The following is a 24,569-nucleotide window of genomic DNA, read 5'->3' on the forward strand; positions in this document are numbered from 1 at the left end:
GCACAGGTTGAGAGGGGAATTGCATGGAGGAGACAGTATGATTTGAGCTCAAGCCTTGGATTCTCACTCATGGCATGAAAGTTTGTCTGTGTATGTGTGTGTCTGTTTGGATGGATGATTTTCTCTGTGTATGTACATGCGACAGTCTGCATTTTTCTTGATTGATTGATTGATTGATTTTGCATTTTCCCTGCTCTGCATGTAACATCACAGATGTACTGGTAACAAATTCCTCTAAAAATTTCCAAAGCAACATGAATGTTCTTCGTCTTGCAGTAGATGCGTACGTGTTGAAGCAAAGCAATGACCTTTTTTAATGTAGGGTATGTACAGTAGTAAACAACAGCGGCGTTGAGCACTTTAGAGATGGTATTTAAAAGAAAAACATGAAGGATTTGGTGAAAATAAATTTCAGTGTCGATTTAATTAAAATGAGAATAATGAGGAATTATTAGAATTGATGATCTTATTTTATCAAACCTGTTGTACATTGTAACACTGGCTTCAAAATGCCAGAATAGTGAACACATCCAGTAGAAAATCAAGAGAAGGTAAAATAAAAGAAATCTAGACTGTTATTATAAAGATAATTGCAACAGCCACAGATAAGGTTGTTAAACATTATTCAGTAACATAAATATTACTAAATATCCAACCTTTAGAGAAAGGCTGATGAATACAGACGCTGTGTAAATTTGTGCTTATATCGCTCTCTGGATTAGGATTCCCACTTTATTGCCACTGCCACTTTTGTAACACTAGATGGAGTCTTATAACACATAAAAACCACTGACAGAGAACAAATTATTGAAAAGTGAATCCTCATTGCTATTACAGATGCATGTTAGTTATGAGTAACCTGAAATAAACCTGATGTGGTTCAAGCTCTGACAAGTGTTCTGATCTGAATCTGATGTGTACTGATGGATTGCATTCATGCCTCAGTTTTCTTTCTCTCCTGGTTCGCCTGCCACTGCAGGCCCTGCATGTAACACTGCTCCCCTTTATAAATAATTCAGAAGGCTTCAGAAGAAAAAACTAATGAATGCTTTTTTTTTAATCACATCTGCCACTTGTGAGGAAACAGGAAATAACAGTCTTCTTGCTGTGCTATTTCCTGTTACTTCCTAGTACTGTTTATTATTATTATTATTATTATTATTATTATTATTACTTCTGCTACTATTTTTACATGACAATGTATGTGGGTAGGATTTGGTTTATTTAGCTACTTAGGATAAATTAAGATGCGTTTCTTTTGCATTTGTTGTTAACCGACTCTGGATTGTTCACACAATATTAAGCTGTGGTCTTGAACTATGTTTAGAACACTACATCCCCATACTGTCAGAGTATCATACTGTCTGAGGGCATGTGACACACTTCACACTTCCAGTCGCTTCCAGCGACCTTTCACTTCACCAGTGCATGAAGATATCGTGCTGAGTGAGCTACTCAAGAAACACATATGCGCAAGTCCACACACATGCACGTGTCTGCCGCGGTAGGTCGAATAACAGGGATAGATGTAGTAACCTCCAAGCAAGCGACTCCAGCCATGCGGGTCATATGCCGTTTCTTCAGCGAGCCCAATGACAGACGCCGGTATGTTTTGCTGCTGTTCCAGATGTGGATATCTCCTGCTTTGTACCCAACACTGTGCTCCTCCTTCTCTCTTTCCTGCTCTCCTCTTTTGTTCTGTCCCACACGCCACTAAGACGGTGCATGCTGCCTGATCTGTTACGTAAGGTGCGATCGGCTTCAAGTAAACCTCAGAAACTGCATGAGAAGAGATACTTTTGCTAAATGACGTCTTGCTTGTGTATCATTGTATTATTTTAGGATAGCTCTTATGGGTCATGTGATATAAATGTTAATATAGAAAATGAATTATTTGTTATAAATATTTCCCATTTACAAAATTAGACAGATCTTACATGAAATTAGCGTGGAAGTGTTTGCTCAAAACAACATGCAAATTCGTCAGATTATATTTGTTTATGATCATTCGCTTCATTTAACGTATTATCATTAGTACAGCCTAATGCTTACAACTTAATATGATGGCACTTTGACAGCAATTTATCACCCTGTGTTCTTTAAGCACATTATAATAAAAGAGCGATGTATGCAAAAGTTTGGGCACCCCTGGCCGAATGGCACAAGACATTACATTAAAATAATAAAATGACAGAAAAATTAATTTATGCAGTTATTTTATATTTGACTAATAAAACAGCAGTTGTGCCATGTGCAAAATTTTTTACACACTACAAAGTCTATTTATTGGCAGCTATCGCAGCTTACGAACGCTTTTTGAGGTCAGCTAGGAGTTTTCCTTTTTTTAAAATACATTTCGAATCTTTCTTTCAATCTTCAACTTCTAGTTTTACGATCTTCTTAGCACAAAATATGAACTCTGGTCAGGGGTGGCCAAACATTTGATGTGGCATCAGCCAAAAAAAAAAAAAAAAAAACAATCAAAAAGCTCATATGTAATTGAGATATTTAAGTAAAGTACCATACTTCTGAAAGGACTTGAAATGATCGATTGCTCAGATTTCCCTCATGACTTTTCCCGCATGCCTCACACTTTATTAAACATGTGCATATTACAAATGCATATAATTTCGCATACACATGCTGAGCGTGCTATGTCTAGCAGTTGTTGCATTCACATACTCTTTTGGACAGCTATAGACTATTAGACTATAAATAAGATCAAAAGAGAGAAGTGGAAAGAGCTGCAATGTAAAAAGAGAAGGGTTATATGGTATAAAACATGAGGGGTGCAGAAAGCAGCAGGGAAAGTACTCTCCTTTCTTGACTTGTTAGTGGATGGATTTAGCCCTGACCTTTCTGAGTGTAAACGTCTCTAACATGACTCTGCGTTAGGAACACTCTGAGCCATGCCAGGACAGACGGGCACAGTAAAAAACACATGGCACAGTGTTCCACCCACAAATTCATTTTATGTGCACTTTTTGGTCACTGTGTCAATCCGTCTCGCCTGTAAACACCCTCACTGAGCCAGACAGTCTCTTCAATAATAATAATGTAAAGTTTTCTTTTAAATACGTAGCATATCTATATTTCAGTCATTAGCACTCTAATACATTTGTATTCCTAGAGATGGAGGGATGATGACTGTCACTTTTATTTCGTTTCCGCAGACTAATTATACATAAAGTGCCCTCCCAATTTTATTGGCACCCTTTATAAAAATGAGCATGAATCCTCGTCTTAAAGAAACCTAACACATAATGATTGAAAGGTTCAATCATTCAGGCTTCAATCAACCTTTTCAAATGTGCTTAAAAATACTACGTATACAAACTACTTAAAAATCAATAATTATTGTTATTGTTAATATCCTCTCAGTCCCCATGCACATTTCCATGAGATATAGATATAAAGATGCCCAAATACAAACTCACTTGGCCCTTCCATCACCATTTCTTTGGAAAACCAGACAATTGGAAAACCTGACACATAAAACAGCTTTTTTTCAGGTCTTTATAAACTTAAATGCTCTGCATTCCGGATGTAAAATTTATCCAATGCAAAAGTTACAACGCTTGTTTAACAAATTTAAATCTTTTTTTTTCTCCCTGGAACGAGCTGTATGGCTAAATGAAAGTAGCCATATGGCTACTCGAACATAGCTCTTTGGCTAAATGGAACTAGCCATATGGTAAAAGAAAATAATTACATTTACAGTATACTAAATACACTGTAACTTAAAAATAACTTGATTGATCCCAGTGGGACTACAGAGAGCATGGAATGCATTTTTGCACTGAGCAATGGTTGATGGATTTGGCCCCCATTACTTACATTGTACTTGCAGTCACGGTCGGTGTGCCGAGCAGGAAAATATATAACAAACAAGATCTATTTTAATGTACTTACATGGACCATAATTATGATTTATGACTAAACTATCTCTTTAATCTGCCTGGATCAGGTTCCACAACAAATACAGGTAAAAAAAATACTATGGGGTAAAAAACAGTATTCTAAATAAATTTCAAATGTCTGAGACAAAAGAGGATTGCATACAAGAATTATTATAAATTAGATATGCAAAGTCTCAGAATATTGTTTCTCAAAACCTGGCTGCCTCTATCAAAAGGTTTAGACAATGCCATGGATGGAGATTCGAACTTAATGATGAGCCAAAGATAAAACGTTTCAATGATCATCTTTGCATCCAGTCCTGTGGTAAATTAAAAAAGGCCTAGATTCACAAATCTAAGAATATAATGGTTCTTAGAATGTATATAGTGGTCTAAGATGTTTTTACAAGTACTTTCAACCTTGTTTAACTAGTGTTATTCTTAAGGGGCAAGTGCTTTTTGTGATTGATAATATATGTTTGAGCTTAAAGTATCATTTACTGCATTTGCATATTTATTTCTTTGCTCATTTTTAAGGAGGGTAGCTATAATTCACTGTATTTACTTCACCTTGAGAATAAATGTTTATGTCCCTCAGTCATCGATCTCCCTCCTCTCTACATCGTACTTATTAACATTCGCCTGCAAAAAACATTCATATCCAGAAATGCCTGACAAGCGACCCATTTCTCCTGCCTTGGACTTGTCACACAGATAAACCATATCGTCAACGAAAAGTTAAATATTAGATTACGCTTTACATCGCACTTTCTTTTCTATAATGTGAAAACAAGTATTTTCTGCTTTACGATATGGTTCTTTTGTGGCGACAAAATGCATGCAGCATTTTAGACGTGTATATCACACACACGAGAAAAATGAATACCTCCTCGAGTTAATGTAGAACAGCTGAGACAGTATCTGTGTACCAGACTGTTAATTGATTTCTTGTATCCGCTCTCTTGCAGTCATGGGGACGACCTGATTGTAACACCGTTTGCCCAGGTTAGTGCCTCTCAGCTCATGTAATGGTGCAGCAGCAGTAATAATCTAGGACTGAATAAAAAATACATTTAAAAAAGTGACGTGGTCTTATGGGGAAATAATCAACTGCAGAGTGATGTGATACAGCACAAGTGAAGCCAAGTCACTGATATCACCCTAAAGTTTATGATTTTCCTATAGCACTATGTCCCAAAGTGTTTTATTTCTCTCATTCCTGCAGTATTTAATGTAGTCATGTATTAATAAATGATACTTGGTACTGTACTTTGTAAAAATTTATGATTATGTGTACCTGCTGTTCAGGAAAAAAAAAATCAAACCTGTTTAACCAATCAGAATCCTAAATAATAGTGGCATAATAAGCATCCTGGTATGCCATGGATATATTTTACATGATTGTAGCTGTCTTTCATGCTTATTGACATAAATAATATTCCTGTGACTCGTCTTGAAACACAGACCTGGTCACATAATACTGCATTTTACTTTTGCCTCTTTTCTTTTTCGTTAGGTACTGGCCAGTTTGAGAACAGTGCGGAACAATTTTGCAGCATTAACCAACTTGCAGCAAGAAAGAACCACAAATAAGTGAGTGCAGTTGTACTGTAACACTATGTTTTAATACTTATTACACCATGGTGGGTAAGTATGTTGTATGTATATGAGTAAAACTTTGCATAAGAACCATTGCACTAATTTGGACGTATTTTGTCTTAAAGCCCTGTTAAAGTCAACTCTATTATATATACAGTAAAGTGGCTTATTTTATTTTCTCCTTATATGGTCATTTTACAGGAGGGCTCCCATGTGTAACCCAACTCCTCTTCCCAAAGCCTCCTTTACAGGTAAGATTAATTTTTTTATTTTATTTTGAGTGTGACAGACAGATGTAGACATTGTCTTTTGCTTGCTGAATGGACATTAAATGACCATCTTCTTAAAATGTGTTTACAAAAAAAAAAAAAAAAAAAAAACACTATTCATTACACCACACAGAAACATATTTCCTGTAGAGGGAGACAAACTGCTTTTTTTGAGCTGCCATTGTCAATTCCTCAAACAGTAAAGAATTCATCAATGGGCCATGTAAACTGCTGTGAATGATTTCAGTGATGTTTGCCTTGGAGTGGAATTTCTGTTTCCTGTAATTTTTATGAGGAATACACTATTAAAAATCTCTAGGTAGGAGCTGTCTATGTAGGAAATCTAATTGGTTCCATTGTACTGCATTTTACAGTAATAAAGACTGGTAAATGTACATGCTGATGTTGTATCTTGGTGTGAGGCAGTTGAATGTGATATCCTGATGTACACACACAGGACATGAAGTTTGTTTTTCCTTGTATACCCACTTAGCAAGAGATGGATTATTATTAGATGAAAGTGTGTTACCACCTTGCCATGACTCACAAGATGAGCCTGTCAGTCAAAGTACTCTTTGCTTTTTGCTTCCTTCTCAAATGATCGGTGGTATTTTATTTTATTACTGAACTGAGACAAAAGTAAAAAAGCATGAATTTATTACGTTCAAGCCTGTTTTGAGCAGTTTGTACCAGTTTGATATTTATAATTAGTGAGGTTTAATGACACTGTTCATACACCCTTGCTCAATCAGCACTCAGTTGTTCGCAGTGACACCTGCCGATACTGATTGATCTCTTACATTATGAGCTGGGCTTTAAATAGAACCTGCTAAAAATAGCAAGGTTCTGCCCCCTCCTTAGCAACGCAGTATTGGGATGGTGAATGGCATAAGATCTAGGGGAGATGAGGCAATGGCTGAGACATAGCAAGGGAGATTGCTAAAGGGAGGGGGAGACAGAGAGAGACTGATTAGACCATGGAGAATGATGTCATCTGAAATCTGACGTCACCCATCAGCATCCTCCTGGGACATGAAGAAGCCAGTTTCCACGACGCTGCTTCCTCCCCATTGCTTTCTTGGAAAGTGGCCTCTGTGTGTGACATGGATTGGGGTGACGTGCTGTGGGAGGGTGTTGGGATGTGCCATCCGGCTGGCACAATGGGCACTGATTCCATGTGTTTCCTGAGTCATGGAATTTCACACCATGAATATTGCCATCACACCTTAGGACTTTAAGACCTACTGTGGTGCAGGATTTCATGAGCACAGCACTACAGCTATTACTCAAGGATAAATTTGGCATTACGACTGGCTTTTAAGTGTCTCGCTGTGAGAAAGCACGATGAGATCACAGGATTATACAGGAAGTAAAAAAAAGTGTGCAAGGCATTGATTTAATCTTAAGTGCTGCTGAATTCTCAAATGTGACTGGTTAAAAGATGATAAATCGTTTTTCATAACAGCAGTATTATAGCAACAGCAATTCACCCCAACTTGTAAACATATTATAAAAAGAACTGTAATGGCTAATAAGCTAAAGTTTTGATATCTTAATAAATTTTTTTGTGAAGATGGTTTTATTTAGCATTTTTATAAACACTCAGTTCTTTGTAACAAACCAAACTAAAGCTTAAACTTTCAGGTTTTTTTTTTTAGACTCTGTGAATTTGTGAGGGAGGGCATTGTGCCATGCTTGAAGCTACATTGTTTTGTCTTATTAACATCAAGAAAACAAAAGATACAGTCAGGCAACTGTTAATAACTGATGGTAACTAGTATAAAGTGTACAATGCCTTGATTTTAATAAATGGAAATTGTTAGCTGTGACAAAGTGGGACACCAATCCCTCACTGTACAAAATGCACATACACACAGAAGCATTCTCACATTCCAGAAACCAGATACAGTAACCCGATCTTAGTATCAAACTAGGAAATTTGGAGCTGTGTGTCAGCAACACTACCTGCTGTATTCCAGTGCCAACCATAGGTAATGCTGCTTCAGATAAATGCTTCCAATTGCTTTACGCCCTTAAAACTTGGCATATGATGATGACATATGAAACCGTTATGCCAAACTTATGACCCAACAGTCCTGACTTGGAATTAATATTTTATTACAATACAGCAAACCAAATTGCAGAAGATTTTCTTCTCTCTCAGCCAGCGCTGCAGAATCCAGTCCACAGTTTAGAGCTGAGCCGGAGCAGCCTCAGTGTGTTGCACTAAACATGAGAAGAATGCCATTGACGTCAGAGGAGACGCTGTCAGCAAGGACAGTGGTCCCCTGTGCTTGCAAACTCTCTGAGCAATTGCACAGCCTTTGAAAGGGGGACAGGCTGAGAATAGGGGTGAAAGTATCAAACAGCATGGACAGATTTTTAACATTTGCATCATTTTACAATTTTTCTGTCTTATTCTTGCCAACCCTCCATGTCAATTTTTATATATATATTTTTTGCGTCTGGTCAGATTTTGATATTGGTCATGTGCTTACAGACATATTTTAATATCCATATTACAGGACGTACCCTATCAAAGGCATATTTTTATTTTTGCTGTATTGTTTATACACACAGTCTACATGTAAAGCATGTAGATTAATCCTTTCTGTAATGTGTAATGTTTATAAATAAATCCTTTCTGTAATGTTCGTATCTAGTAAACAGTATTATCTGGTGCTTTGGTATTGTTTACATTTGTATTGCAGTTTTTTTAACAGGGACAATGCTCCTTTCCTGCTTACAGCTGCTCAGATTACAGCTTTACTCGACTCCAATCCAAAAATCCAGCCCGTCTTTTCTTTTTCTTCCTGTGTCGTGCTCTCCAGCTCTTTAGGCTTGGGCTTTCACAGGAAACCGATTGTGTTTTGTGTAAAGCAAAGCCTCTTAAGTCATGCCGCCACGTTGAGGTGCCGCTAAGCTCTCACTAGCTCGTTGTCACTTTCTTTCTGTAATTTTTTTAAATCAGCTTGGATACCTGCTTGTTGATCTAACTCCCTACCTGAGGAGAAAGAGGGGAAGCTCATCACTGTACACTTACAGCTTCATATGGGGTCTGGTCTTTGGCCAAGCGAGCTGGAGAGGAGGTGCAAGAGGAGTGGGCTCAGCTTTCTGTGCTTTTTCTTTTTTTGAAAGTACATGACTAAAAGGCAAGAGCTGTCCTCCTGAATTTCCTACTCTTCTCCAGATCACCCCCCTCACCTGATGGACCACTACTGGAGACTGGCTGTAGTCATGTGTCGGGATGCAGATTTGTTGTGTTAGTCAGTGACGCATCTGCCTCAGGATTTTGTGCATGCGGGCGGTGTGATTTTGCATAGTTAAAGCATGGTGTTCCATTGCTCTATAGGCCAGGAGCCCTGCACTGCTGTGCTTTTACCAGCATAACTTTGTTCATTCATTTGGACTTTTCTGCACTCCTCTGGACTAAAATGGAAGGGGTTCCCAGACTCAGGAGCTTAGATTTGATCCTTCAGCCCTCCTCTTACTTGTAGGAGAGTTCTTTTTAACTTGCAGCATGAAGAGTCACCCGCGCGTGAAATCCGGACAGCGTGGCATGGCCGGGTACGAGGCCTCGGCTAGCCCCATGAAACGCCTCAAAACTGACCACCCCCTCCCCTCCTGTCTCCCCCCAGAGGAGGCCTACCAGAAGCTGGCCACCGAGACACTGGAGGAGCTTGACTGGTGCCTGGACCAGCTGGAGACGCTGCAGACCCGCCACTCTGTCAGCGAGATGGCCTCTAACAAGGTGAGTCAGTCTTCTAGCTTCCACTGCTTGATGGTGCAAACCACACACTTTTTTTTTGTCTTCCTAAAAATTGCCAACATTGCACTAAAGGATTAAGTCACATCAGTTCTTATTGTCATCTCACACATATGCAACACAAACATTAAGACTCCAGTGCCAAGCCAGACCATGACAGACAATCCAAAGACTTATCTGATGGTCTCGTGGCTTTATTATGAAGTGCTTATTTTTACCTGGACTGATCGCAGTCGGGAATGATTATTTTAACTTAATGGCACATATGCCAGCTTCCTATAAGTTACAGTTTTTACTGTTTGTCAGGGTAGAGTAGACAATGTAGGTTTAGCACAAGCTGACACTTATCAGCCAGAGAGTCAAGATGGCCACCCATGGGATGCGTTTGTCTGGCAAATAAACACAAACCACGTTACACACACACAACGTGTATCAGGCACGTTTAGGATTCTCCATCACACCGCTCCAGGGGTCATCCTCCTCATCAGCTGACATGACACTCTCGTTCGGTAGCTCTCTCTGCTCTGTAAATGCACCGGTGTCTCCGATCAAAACAAGACAAGATGATTGTGATGCTATGTGAGTATTATTGACTGGCTCATCAACATGTGGACGTCTGCGTGTGCGCGCGCGCGTGTGCACGCACGTTGGTATACACATGGATGATTCTTGCACTCTCATTGTCATTTGCATTATATCTCTTATGAAAGCTTCTGTGGAAGTCAGATTGCAGCGGTGTATGTGGATGTTTACACTGCATTGGCTGGTGATGCGGCTTTCTGCTTTGACTGTGGTTACACTGGTGTTGCATTGTGCTCGGTGCTATGATAGTAGATAGTAGATACATATATATATATATATATATATATATATATATAATAAAATAAAAATGTGATGTTTACTGTGGTGAGTGTGGGGGGGGGGAGGGAGAAGGAAAAAAGAGAGAGAAAGACAGAAAGAGGTGAAGAGGGAGAGGAATTCCCATTTATTATGCTGAAGGTCATGCACCATAATCTGCTTTCTGATCAGTGTGAATTAGATTTAGATTTGGATGCGCAAGACACTTGTTCTCAGGAACTTTGGGCCAATGGTGGTGTCCTGCATACAGCAATAAGCCATTATTTAGTCATGCATCCATTCTCTTCTTCACTCATTTACACACACACACACACACACACACACACACACACATTTATACTTTTCTAGTCCTTCCACTTTCTAGTTGCTATGATCTACACTAATTCAACTAGTTTTTACACCTACTATACCCTATTACCCTAACTTATACTCCTTAATTCACTTAGTTTCAACTTCTTTTACTGTGTTCTAATCGGCTAGTAGTTCTTTGTGAGATAACTGAGCTGGGTGGTCAGCCATCTTAAATAAGATTTCAAACTATAGGGAACGAAACTGCTCAGTTCAAGGGGAACTGTGAATGGTGTAGGGAACAAGTGTACAGTGGTTCCTCACTTCGCCTGGAATTGACAAGCAAAATTTCCCATCAATCACTGCAGCGCAAAAAGACACAATCCTCATGAGAGCTGGCATTAATTTTATGCACTGAATTTTATGCACATTATTCTGAATTACGACATTATATATCTATTACATAATAATAATAATAATAAAACTTTGTAGGTAATCTAAAGTAAATATTTAAGCAATACATTAATACACATAGACTACTAATCTACATAATATTAATTTTCTTAGGAATGAAAACGCCAATCTTGTAAATGAATCAATTCACATTTATTCACCAGTATGCATTTCAGTAGTATTCGTTTTGTGATCAGTTTTTGTCTCAGTATCTTAACAATATTTTATTTCAGTAGTGTAAATTTTTTACAATGGCATCAACAGGTATTTGAGGTAACCAGGGTAACACATGGAGTAAACGATCTCTCTATTAGTGACATTACATGGTGTTCCGAATGGAGGAATTTTGTCCAGGGAAGTTCCCTGCACAGGGAGCATCAAGTGCACTTTAAAACACACCATTACCCAGGTTTCCACTACCTTGTCCTCCTTCTTCCTAGTTCCTCTAGTTTGCACTTCTAGTTCATTCGCTGAGTTTGCATGTTGTAACCTAGGATATGGTTAGGAATGACTGTAAGCATATATTTCCTACTATTATTATTAGGCAGACACATATTTTTTGTGCCTATACACACAGCTTTTTGTGCTGTCTATACAGCAAGTATGCCCTTGCTTGTTCATACATGTCAGATGGTAATTATGCTTTGCACAGTTTCTCTAATTAACTTGATCTTTTTCATGATCAGGTGAAATGTTTATATTTTTGTGATCATGCATCAGATGTTACATTATGTTGTATTAGAAATTTTAATGTTAAAAAACTATTTGTAATACCTGTCCTATTACCTCTGTTTATTATTTACACTCGTACATTTGCGGGCACACACACAGCACACAGTCAGAAGAATCCCTAAACATGGCAAAGGATCTATAAATGTAAGGTAGAGTGTGTATATAAATGCTTGTATGTAACAGGAACCAATTGATTCTGCAGTAGAAGTGCCGAAATGTCAAGCGTTAAAACCTAGTTCAGTGGTCCCAGCATTCCTTAATGTAGCTCGCAAGTAAAAGGGAATTTAATATGTTGACTTTAAAAACATGTGCTTTGATAATTCAACATATTTGTTTTGTTACCTTTTGTTACTAAGTCTATTTTAATAACAGGGTCTGGAGTATTTTCATTCTCACTGTAGCGCAGCAGGTCCGAACCAATCAAAAGCTGAGTGCTCCTTGGTCCCTCCTCCTCTTCTGCCTGTTTTATATCTGTCCTTAAGCATGCCTCTGAAATGCTGGAATCAGCCAAGCGCAATGCATGCTGATTAACTGAATACCTACACACACGCATACAAAAACACCCACATAAACTGCAACAAACACACCCGTTCTGTCACTGAGGAGGCCAAAGCATGATCCTACATGCTCACAGTTGCTATGGAAACACAACAAACTGAGCCACCGTTAGACTGGGGGGCCAGACAGAGAGAAAACAGAGCGAGAGAGTGAGGGAAATGTCTAGGTCTTCTTCCTACTCATATATTCAGATAGATTAGTAATAAATGAGTATGATTTACAATAAAAGGGTTACAATAAGATTCAGAAGAGAGTAGGTGGCGCTTTTAGTGCGATGATTCAGTAAATGTATGACTCAGGCGTAAGACACATATGTGGATATCCCTTTTCAGTGATGCTGGGACTCTAGTAGACTGCCTGTGCCAGGAAAGATATTTGATAACATCTTAGTCCTGGACCATTTTAGCTTTTTAAAGCGTAAACAAGTCTGATTCTGAGGAATATAATCTGAAACCTGTTTTTAGACAGTCAGTGTTATTGTAGGATCAGTAAGCACTGATCTTGTTGTTTGTGAAGTTTAGCATCTGTAATGTCTGATTGCCTGATAAGTTAAAGGAGTGTTATTTCCTGTAAGTGGGAGTTTTAAACCAAGTGAGAAGTCATAAAAGATGGTGTTTTTACACGACATACTATATTTTCACAAAATACACACACACAAAAAAACTCACATTTTAGTTTACATTCATATGATTGTATCATTATATTTAATATTAGGATACAATCTGTCAGGCTATTTACACTTTTAGATGGATGTAACGCACAAGTGCTGTCCTATACTTCCTCCGCACGTACCCTGGATTTAAATCTAACCAAAAATGTGTCCATAATCAATTTTTTCCATTCATATTTTCCAGTCACTTTTACTCTTACATTAAATGACAATGAAATAGGCTTTTATAGCATACATATGATTTTATTTTCATTATTAATACACTTTTACTTCTAGTAAAAGTAAAGAAATAAATGTATGCCATCTTGAGTTCATTATCTGTCAGCAGAGCTTTTATGCTGTTAGCAATTCCCCTTTACCTCTGTTTCACCAAATGCCCCACCCTGCGGATTATGAAGCTGGTGGCTTCTTTGTGCCTGGCTACAAACCCAACGCAGAAGAAAGGCAAGGCAAAGCCAAGCAAGGAGAAGTATAGAGCAAAGCAGAGAGGGAGGAAGAGATGACCGCAGAACACTCCTCCTTCCAGGACTGTGGTTGAGTGTTGAGAGGCATTCGGGTTTCTGCACACACACGCTGTGGTGCAGAAGTCGCTGCCACTCCGCTGCTTCACTTCAGTGCCTAAACCACAAGGAAGGAAAAACCAAGCCATGGAGTTCTCAAAGACGCCGCCGATAGCTTTAATCAAAGCCACCCGAGCTCCAGAGGAGTCCAGAGCCCCAGCCTGCTCCAGAAAACACCACACACCCGTTTTCAGAAAAGCACCAAGGCCTGGTACCCTTTCAAAACAGTTACACATGACCGATGTGCAGCACTTCTATTGTGTTATTGGTAGTTGGTGGCTTCGCTGAAGTGCACTTAGTGCAGGAAAGCAGGAAAACCGTATGATACCAACTGGATCAAGCACATAACCATGACAGGGGGTAGAAGTAGAAGTCATTTAGCGTTTTCCTTCTTGTCAGTCTAATATCGTCAAACCATCTAATTTGTGTTTAATTAATGATCACTACTCTCTTTGGAAATGGCAGCAAAATGCTGACTGATCTGATTCCACTCAGATCTGTAGAACTAAAACGTGTCATTATAATACACAAATACTGGTCTGTTTACAATATTCACATAAAAAAAACAGATGTGAATGGTTGTGTGTCTTAACATGTATAGAGAAACTTAGTTAGCATTAAGAGAAGTGATGCAGGGCATGTGCTGTACATTTAGTGGTTTCATGATGACGGCAGTTCATCCGTTATTAATTTTTTAGCACATACATTACACTTACTACCATTTTATTGGAATTACTAATTGTTACATTCACAACTTTCACTAACGATAGTTCACGTTTAGCACATTACCGTGCATGATGAATATGATTCCAAATCCCAGAGGCCCTATGGTGCATCGCAACAGATGGCGTGCAGTCATTAACTGTGTATCAACAAAGTGTATCTGTGTGGTAGATCTACCTGATAAAATGTAAACTCACTTCTTCAGTGAAACATAATGGTTTCTGTTTTGCTCATGTATGAATCCTGACGGCAAGGTTTACTGTCGGTGTGTGAAGGATTTTTTTTTTTCTGTCTGTTTTCAAAGGAATTTAACTTATCCTACCCACTCCTGCAGAAGCTCTTTATATCCCACCTGCTCCTACACTTAAATTTTTGTTTGCAATTATGCATGAATGAACTCTATTTCTCAAAAAAATAATAATAATTTAAACCACCACAACTAGGGATTAATAAATGTATACTAAATGCGAAACTGAGATACATACAGTATATGTGACTGGCTGCTTCCACCTGCATAAAAGCTAACACCTATTCCAATGACTTTTTTAAATATATTTTTTAGTATTTAGGTGACCCCCCCCCCCTCCCAACACACCAAAAGAACACTGCCCAGAAACTGATTAATAGGAGCCAGACACATACACCCTGGCCTGTTTGATGTTTTAGTTCTTTGTCTTTCAACAGTTTCTAATCTTCTTTAGATGGTTTTACTGTCCGTCACTCCTTTCAAGCACATGGTGTTGTTACTTTGCATGCAGGACCTTCATTGACGCAAAAGCTAACACAAGAGCTGTGTTCGTTAGTCAAGCAGTGGCCATGCTAAACCATGCTGCTTTCGGCCACATATTCAAATAGGCCAGAGATGGTACATAAAGCTAGCTGCTGGCAATGGACTTAATAAAGGGCCTTGTGATAGCTTCATTTGTTTTCCAAATGAACTCATTGGTGGTGTGCACATGAAAGATTCACAGCCAGGTTAAATGAATTCTAGGTGGGGTCTTGCTATCTCCATATGAATGCGCCACTGTTGTTTCTGCTGCTTTGCTTTCATTATGTGAATGAGAGGACATTGTGTTCTGTTAATTCAGCTTTGATACATCATGAGTGGAATTCCATCTGCAATTTAGATCATCATCAAGTGAAAGCTTAAGTAGCACAGATACTAGCAAGGGCATATAAAAGATTTCATAGTCTGCAGAATATTTGTGAATCAACCCATCAGGTGGATAATAAAAGCTTGTATGAGTTAAGAGACAGGGTAGGAGAGAATGGTAATGGCTGTCCTTAAGGCTTTCACTCCCCCATCAACGTGCTTTAAGCACGCCATCCCCTCGCCTCTGCCTGTAATCAGTGGTGATTGGCTCGTCTGTGGGCTCGAGCTGCATCCAATACGAGTGCAGTCCCTTATTTGGAAGGTGTCGACAGGACTGATGCTTTTTTTTCCCACAAGCACACCATCCTCCCTTCCCTGCCATTTTTTCCACGGCACAAGTGAGAAAAATATGATGAACCTGCTCACAACATTTCTTTTGTGATGCTTCGGTCTTATCTAAAGTCAGATGATGCCATTTTGATGACTACTTTTTTTGCATGAGATAATGAACAAAAGCTGATCTGCAGATTTTTATTTCTTTATATACGAGCTGGCTGGTTGCGAAAATGCCTGAAGCAAATTATTTGCTCTCTGTCTCATTGGGATATATAAAGGTATGGCATATTGATTCTTCCTGGAGATCTGTATTACCATATATCCTAATGATTATAGATTTCTGTCTGATATTTACATTTTGTTGCTCTTTAAACTGCTAAATCACAAAAAACAAGAGATCTAGCATGTGGTGTTCTATGTGGTTGAGTTACTCATAGATTTAACAACCTGTGAATAAAAAAAAAATATTATGTATAATTAATGTTTTTTTAAATTCTTACACGGTTTAGAATGATATTTAGAATGGTCAGAATTATCTTTACTTTCTTAAGTGAACTTAAAAGAGTGAAAACAAATTTGTGACCTGTCAAAATATTATTGGAAATTCTAAAAAGATTTAATTGTGTGTTCGACTACACCGATCAGCCATATAATTAAAACCAATCGCAAGTGAGCTGAATAATGTTAATAATCTCATTATGATGGCATGTTTCAAGGGGTGGGATATATTATGCAGCAAGTTAACATGTCATACAGGCACACACATACATATTCACATCTTGGTAAATTTGTAACATAGCCATGTACAGGCATGTTTTTTTTTTTTTGGGGGGGGGGGACTAGAGAACCCAGAAATCTCCATAATGTCAGGAGAACATGTGGATTGTTAGACCCTAAAAATCTAATACTGTTTTTTTTTGTTTAATAATTCCTGAATATATCTCTTTCCATATTTCTTTATTCCAGTTCAAGAGGATGCTGAACAGGGAGCTCACCCACCTGTCTGAGATGAGCCGGTCTGGAAACCAGGTCTCTGAGTACATCTCCAACACTTTCTTAGGTAATTTGGCCATCGTCCTTCATCATGTTTATCATCATCATCATCATTACCAACAACAAAATTATATCTGTGTAAACAAACTTTCCTTAGTGAAAAAGTTTCCCATACTATTAGCCTGCTCTCTCTCTGTTTTCACTCACAGACAAGCAGCATGACGTGGAGATGCCCTCACCTCAAACTCAAAAGGAGAAGGAGAAGAAAAAAAAGCCCATGTCACAAATAAGTGGCGTAAAGAAGCTAATGCACAGTACCAGCCTCACAAACTCTAACATCCCCCGCTTTGGGGTCAAAACAGATACTGAAGACTCCTTAGCCAAGGTGAAACATAGAGGGTTCATTACCTTTCGTGTTTATAGAGATTACTTCCGAACTTCCATTACACAAGACAGTAGCAAATAATTTTATCTATTTCATTGCAGGAACTAGAAGACGTAAACAAATGGGGCCTTAATGTTTTCAGAGTCACAGATTTTTCCGGAAACAGGCCGTTAACGGTGATGATGTACACAATATTTCAGGTAAGACCTTCCTTAAAATTGACTTCCTTCCTGACAGCATTATACTTCCTGTCCAAGTCTTTAAGCTAATGTTACTGCTATTATCTTTCTTTCACCAGGAGAGAGATTTGCTTAAAACGTTTAAAATTCCATTAGATACTTTTATAACATACCTGATGACCTTAGAAGACCATTACCATGCTGACGTGGCATATCATAACAATATTCATGCTGCTGACGTAACGCAGTCCACACACGTGCTGCTTTCCACGCCTGCTCTAGAGGTAGAAAGACTTCATGGATTTTTATTTTAAATCCATTAGCTGCAATGCATGTAAGAACTTGTTGAACGCTTGGCTGATGCAGTGTTTCTAATTTTGGGTCTACACTTCTCATTTTCTCACAGGCCGTTTTCACAGACCTTGAAATTCTTGCTGCCATTTTTGCCAGTGCTATTCATGACGTTGACCACCCGGGTGTTTCAAACCAGTTCCTCATTAACACCAGTGAGTATTTTCCTTCATATCACGGACACAAATAGTTCCCTTCCCACGCCTTTCATTATTGCGTGAGACAAGGCTTTGTGGCATCCGTGTTTTTGCATTCAAAGTCCATCGCACCTCAGATGTTCCCACCTACAAGCTGTACTTCACATTTAGACACAGCTAGATGCAAGACAGGAAGTGACTTTCTGCGAAAAGAAAACCTTGTGTTAAAAGGCAGGTTCTATCTTGTTTCTGTCTTTCTCTGAAGAAATTTTCTAACAAATTTGAACTTGGTTGTATATTCTCAAAGCATGTTTATAACACTCGCTTTTGTGCTGTATCATTAATGACTATCATCATGATCGTTAGTCATGCAGTGGGTTTGTAAGCAGGCAATACAGTAACTACAAATGCTTCCTTGTTGTGTGGGAAAAGGTTTAGATACCTTGCAGATATATTTAACCACCAAGCTTTATGACCTCATGTAAGGATTTACCTCTGCTTACATAACAGTGTGACATAAGAGGTAGTGCAAGCAGAGATGGCAGATAAGCAAGATTGAGACTTCATGGTCACACACTTACCGCATGTCCATTTATAATTGGAGTCTGGAGCAGAGCTTATCTGCTACCCCTTACATCACTGTCTCTTATCCTTTTCTGACAGTGACAGAGTGCTGCCACCGAAGCAGCTATTCACCACACACACACAGGCACAAGTCATCTATTACTTCTAGCCTAATTAGTAATATATGTACCGGCTGACTTGCACAAGGTCCTGACATATCTAGAAGCAAACTGTCAAGACAGACGGCCATATTGTATAACCTTGAAAACAATCTTTTGGGTTTCATATGATCATCAGATTTTAATTTTATGATGATAAAGGAACATTTTTCCCAGGAAATATAAATCATATCATTGTCTGATTTATAGTATGCTTCTGAATACCCTTCACAGTCAGAGTCATGAATGTGTGTGTGTGTGTGTGTATGTTTGTAGACTCGGAGTTGGCCCTCATGTACAATGACTCATCAGTGCTGGAAAACCATCACCTGGCAGTAGGCTTTAAGCTGCTCCAGGAAGAGAACTGTGACATCTTCCAGAACCTTACCAAAAAACAGAGACAATCCCTCCGGAAGATGGTGATCGACATCGTAAGTGCAGCTGACTAGATGCAGATAACCATTATGTGAATCACCAATGACAATAGTCTTACTAATTAGTGTTTTTTGTGTTGTTGTTTTTTTTTCCTTTTTAATCCTAGGTATTAGCCACTGATATGTCCAAACACATGAACTTACTGGCTGACTTGAAAACGATGGTCGAGACAAAGAAGGTGACAAGTTCTGGAGTCCTGCTCTTGGATAATTATTCAGACAGGATACAAGTAAGATCACTACCGATTAGGCTGTATGCATAAACATAGATATGTGGACACATGACTATAAAATTCACATATGCTTGTTAAAAAAAATCCTATTCCGGGATGTTATAATAACCTTCAAGCATTAATGAGGGTCAGGTACAGGGTCTGGTTAGGGATGCCTAGCATGTAGTCACCGTTTTAGTTTATGCCTGAACATCATTGGCATTAATGTCTTAGCAAACCTTAACATGTTTTATTCCTTAAATGTACAGCATATTAGAGTGACATTCTGTCCTTTGCATATTCTATTGGGGTGTTAGTACGCTGAGGTCAGAGTGCCATAAAGGCTGCCCTGAAGAGCGCACCAGTGGCATGAGGGTAGTACCAGGGCTTTAAGTCCACCACAATGCCACCACCCTTTCCTAATGATGATGGATAATGGTTAGGGTTAGCTTTGATTACAGTTCATGCGTAGTGACCAACTGATGTGTGAAAATTAATCCTCCATGCCACTCTTTCACAATATGAGTCCTGGAATATGCCCATGCCATCAGGGGGAAAAAAAGAATTCCATGCATGTGATAACCTGGTCATGCAGGTCATCAGTTGACTTTATTTTATTGGTCTGTAAAGGAATTCAGCTAATTTTAATGTATTCTTTGCTTGATCCAGGCTATACTAATACTTTGACGCTTCTGACATGGTGACTCATTTCTTGGCCAGGGAGTGTATTTGACCATGTGTTGTATATATATTTGGTGTGTAACAGGTGCTGCAGAACATGGTGCACTGTGCAGACCTAAGTAACCCTACCAAACCACTGCAGCTATACCGGCAGTGGACAGACCGCATCATGGAAGAGTTCTTCAGCCAGGGTGACCGTGAGCGGGAGCGAGGCATGGAGATCAGTCCCATGTGTGATAAACACAATGCATCTGTTGAGAAATCCCAGGTACTGAATTTAAATGCGTCACACCTTCCGTTTCCATTTTTCTGGCAATATTTTATCCGGATAGGCCAATGTATACATGATACAGTCAACAATAATTAGCATGCCTAATATGCAATTTTGTCAGCCATCCATATTTGTAACAGAAAAGTTTTTTTTTTTTTTTTTTTAAATAAGGGCAGCAGTGTAGTAGTATTTTATACGACATCAGCACTACTGCTTTAACAAAAAAAGATTCCATTTTTTATTTGTGAAAAAATATCTATTCTGTCCCATCTTGGCTGTTCCGTAGGTGGGCTTTATCGACTACATTGTCCACCCCCTGTGGGAGACATGGGCTGACCTGGTGCACCCAGATGCTCAGGACATCCTGGACACGCTGGAGGACAACAGAGAGTGGTACCAGAGCACCATCCCTCAGAGCCCTTCTCCTGCACCAGAGCAGAATGACGAGAGCGGACGACCCGCTGTAACGAACACCACAGACAAGTTCCAGTTCGAGCTCACGCTGGAGGAGGACGGAGAAACAGACACGGAAAAGGACAGCGGCAGTCAGGCTGAAGAAGAGGAAGAGGAGGATGACGACGACGATGACTCCAAAACACTCTGCACGCAGAACTCTGAGTGTACTGAGATTCCGCTGGATGGACAGACAGAGGGAGAGGAAGGAGACGAGGAAGTGCAAGTGTGTGAGGAAGCTTCTGTAGAACCAAGTATGGTAGATGAAGAAGAGGAGGAGGAAGGAACGTAGCAGTGCAAGAGTCATTCACCCACTGCTAACCATGTCTCAGTGAAATGCACACGCAGAGGGAAGATTAATAATGGCGGGAGGAGGAAAGTTCCAAAGCGCACCTTGCACTCCACAACCTCAGCCGCTGCTCTCTCTCCTGGACACCCGAGGACACACATACTCTGGTACATTGTCCTTTTTTGCACTCAGGAATAACATTTTATTTTTCTTTGCTGTTTTATTTGTTATTTCCTACCATCACCGTATCCCCCCCACCCCAAAAAAAAAGTCTGTGCATCTGGGCCCTGGTGTGTGTGTATGTGTGTGTGCACTCCCTGGCACATGGTTGGAACCCAAACCAATGTCCTTTCAATCCCTTTGTTTGGGCAGCAGTAAGAAAAACCTGAAAGACACACACAACACACACATATGGCACAAGGAGGTGAAGAGAGCTGCAGCAGGTATGGCCACGAGGGGAAAACAGGAAGTTTATTGGAATGTGTTCTCTGGCTTTTTCTACATTTAAGTCTTCCTGAAAACCTGACTAAACACACACATATTATATATACTGTACACACATAGCTCAGTGCTGTCATGGCCTGTTTCTGTTTTTTTTTTTTTTTTTTTTTTTTTTGGGGGGGGGGGTAAAAACACATTGAGACTCTTTTTACATGAACGCTTGTTTTTTTTACAAAAACAGCAAAGAAAATTTCTAGTAACGAGTAACTTGCAAGTATGTGTTTGTGTTGGGCAGCGGGTTTAACGCTCTACTTTATAACTTCATTCAACACTGCTGTGTCTGTTTCATTAATCGCGCACAATCTCTTCAGTCAAGTTTCATTCCTATTTTTCTTTTTTTCTTTCATTCAGCTCTAGTGAGCCTTAGCCAGAACTGATTTTTTTGTATGCCACAAAGCATACATTATTTCTTCTGGACTTTTGCTTGTACATTATATTTGAGTGGACGCACATTTAAAATGAACCTCATTATATTAAACCTACATTATACACGTTGCCAGGAACGTCAACGAGGCCATTAGATCAAACGCTTTTCTATTTCCTGTTACGCAAACATTTAGACTGTTTTTGCCAACATCCTGTGCTGAGTTTGTCTTGCGTCAGATCTCATTTAGCATTTACTTTTCTACGAGACAAGCAATTTTCTGAGACACATGAACTGTACATTTCGGTGTGTTAGAAGCTTGGGCTTTTCTAACCCACCTGAATCGTGTTCCTTATGATATGCCTTTTATATTTCACTTTGCCGGATCTCATCTCAAACATAGTATACGCGTCAAATAGAGCTTTCCATTCAAATTTATCTGTACGTACTGCCCGGATTGAAGGTCTATCTAAAAACCCATTAAATAAATTCTCATTGATCATATCTCACACACACAGCATTGCTGTGCGATGGTGTTTGGGCAGTGAATCACCCAGTCTGATTGAGAGCTTACTTAGGGCTAGAACTCGAGTCTCACTTTTCATGCCAAACCCACACTCACGCACTGTTCTTGCACTATAGGACTCTCAGCACTTAGCCAAGTGGCTGTTCATTTCTCTATATTTATACGTTTATGGTTTTTATTTATTGGTTTGTATGTTCTAGTGGCTGTATATATGAAGCAGTACTGTAGAACATAAACTGTAGCATAGACGGCATGTTACTTGCAAGTTACTTTCTTTCGTTCTTTTTTCTCCACATGGTGAGTGTGTACATAGAACAAACATTTTTAAGAAGAAGATTCTTCACTAAAACTTGAATCTTGGCTTTTAAGTTGTAGTGATTTGTTTAGATGTTTTTACTTTTTTTATTTAAGTTTTGTGCCATTTTTTTTTTTTTTTTTTTTTTTTGCCTCACCAAAATGACCTTACCTGTTATGGGTTTTGTTTTGTCTCTGTTTACAGACATGTATTTATTGCATTGTATATACTGTAATGTTTATTGTAAATGATAAGCGATTCTTACTCTATCATCCCTAATGGCGATGGTGTTGCTGTATTTAGTAAACTCTTGTTGAGAGAATGTTTATTATAGCTATTATACAATGTAAAGATTCTGTAAAAAAAATGAAAATGGAAGTAGTCACCTTTGAGCTTGTTTAATGAAGAACCAGGGGAAAGCCAAACAATATGACGCCACTGGTGTTTGGCCCCAGGGCTGTGCCTTAACTTCAGCGTCTTTAGATTTCTCTGTATTCGTCCCTCTTTCCTGATAAGGGAGCAGTAGTGCACATGGGGAAGTCCTGTCCGTTTTGCTACCTGGTTATCAGAGTAAGTGCTATGTTGTAAAGTTATGGTTCTGTATGCTGCTGCAGTTTTTTTGCATCGAGACTGGCACAAAAGCAAACATTCTTCATTCATTGCCTGGCTTTGAATGCCACACGCAATGCCCCCCAATGCAATAGACACATGTAGGAGAACGGTGGGCTCGCCAGCTGCATAGATCCACCCTTCCGTTGTACTTTCATGCTGTTCTGAAATGTGTTCAGGTACTGTGTGCTGCCGTTGTCTCATCCAGCCTTGTAGATGTGCTCATGCACTACGCAAAACTTTAGAGTTTGTGTGTCAAGAGCCTTTTTTTTCTGACACGCATACTGTAGATTATAGCAGCCCTGGACCAAAGCCAGTCATGGCTATTATTATTATTATTATTATTACTACTTGTATTTTTCAGTGTCATTAAAAGGTACATAAACTGGTACTTCAGAATTTAACTCATTAGGTTACATCTTTTCAATGACCTTTTTACACTTCTTTCACTGGATACATTGTGGTTTGACAGAACTGTAGTTTCTGCTTCACTCCGTTTGAAGAACATTTAAAACGAGAGGAAACATTTTTATATGCAACATAAGAAATAAAAGCATGAGTTCATTAAGTGTTTGTGCCGCATGTGTTTTAAAGTAGGAACTCTTGACTTACAGCCTTTCAGTAAGATTTTTACCATTTTTTAAAATGATAAATCAAGACTCTGCATGTGGTGATAAGAAACAGCGCCCCCTACCGCCAGAGAACCTGCATCACTCTGCCTGAGGTAGAAAAACAATCACCCTTACTGTCTCACTCAAGCACAACCTCTCACTAACTCCCTCTTACTGTCTCACTCACTGTCTAACACACTCTCAATGTCCTATTCTCACTCGCTCTCATTGTCTCACTCGCTCTCATTGTCTCACTCGCTCTTAATGCAATGCCCCAATGTCTCACTCCTTCAGACTCCTTGCCTCACATGCTCCCTCTGGCTTACTCGATCTCAACTACTGTATCTCTTACTCACTGTCGCTATCCGTCTCAGTCTCACTCACTCATTGTCTTACACGCTCACTGTTTCCCCAATACTCTTTGCTGCATTCCCTTACTTACTGTCTCTTTGTCTCGCTCAGACTGTTTGCAGAACTCTCACTCACTCATTCTCTCTCACTCACACACTCGCTCACACTTCTACCTAGTGGTGCATGGAAGAACTGAGCCCACAGCCTCCACAAAGAAAATATAGACATGTTTTTTCATAAAATCTCGAAATCTCGATCTTTAATAACAGTTTCACGGTGCGAACTTCAAGGCAGCAGCTACAGCATTCGTCACTGTGTCCTGATTAGTTGCTGCAATGGCCTATTTATTTTAGAAACCACAGAGGCAATGCTGTGCAGTGCCATTTTTAAAAGAACTGAAT

General features: G+C 39.2%; 1 protein-coding gene across 9 annotated transcripts in view; it reads left to right on the forward strand.

The window, feature by feature from the left end:
• Positions 1-23,774, forward strand: part of LOC128545545 (cAMP-specific 3',5'-cyclic phosphodiesterase 4D-like) — a 184,541-nt gene extending 160,767 nt beyond the window's left edge. For 8 of the 9 annotated variants that reach the window (XM_053515922.1, XM_053515923.1, XM_053515927.1 and 5 more), the window contains 13 exons: positions 4,868-4,904; positions 5,416-5,492; positions 5,700-5,749; positions 9,406-9,518; positions 16,771-16,864; positions 17,007-17,182; positions 17,284-17,382; positions 17,481-17,645; positions 17,768-17,867; positions 18,848-19,002; positions 19,113-19,235; positions 19,984-20,166; positions 20,456-23,774. In XM_053515922.1, coding sequence (XP_053371897.1) covers positions 4,868-4,904; positions 5,416-5,492; positions 5,700-5,749; positions 9,406-9,518; positions 16,771-16,864; positions 17,007-17,182; positions 17,284-17,382; positions 17,481-17,645; positions 17,768-17,867; positions 18,848-19,002; positions 19,113-19,235; positions 19,984-20,166; positions 20,456-20,914 — 1,831 coding nt within the window. In that variant the 3' untranslated portion in view covers positions 20,915-23,774. Of the gene's footprint in view, positions 1-1,446; positions 1,606-4,867; positions 4,905-5,415; positions 5,493-5,699; positions 5,750-9,405; positions 9,519-16,770; positions 16,865-17,006; positions 17,183-17,283; positions 17,383-17,480; positions 17,646-17,767; positions 17,868-18,847; positions 19,003-19,112; positions 19,236-19,983; positions 20,167-20,455 lie in introns of those variants that run through there. The other variant, XM_053515930.1, reaches the window with a different exon arrangement.
• The last annotated feature ends 795 nt before the right edge of the window (positions 23,775-24,569 follow it).

Source organism: Clarias gariepinus, chromosome 17, assembly GCF_024256425.1.
Source record: "Clarias gariepinus isolate MV-2021 ecotype Netherlands chromosome 17, CGAR_prim_01v2, whole genome shotgun sequence".
Taxonomy (NCBI): Eukaryota; Metazoa; Chordata; class Actinopteri; order Siluriformes; family Clariidae; genus Clarias; species Clarias gariepinus.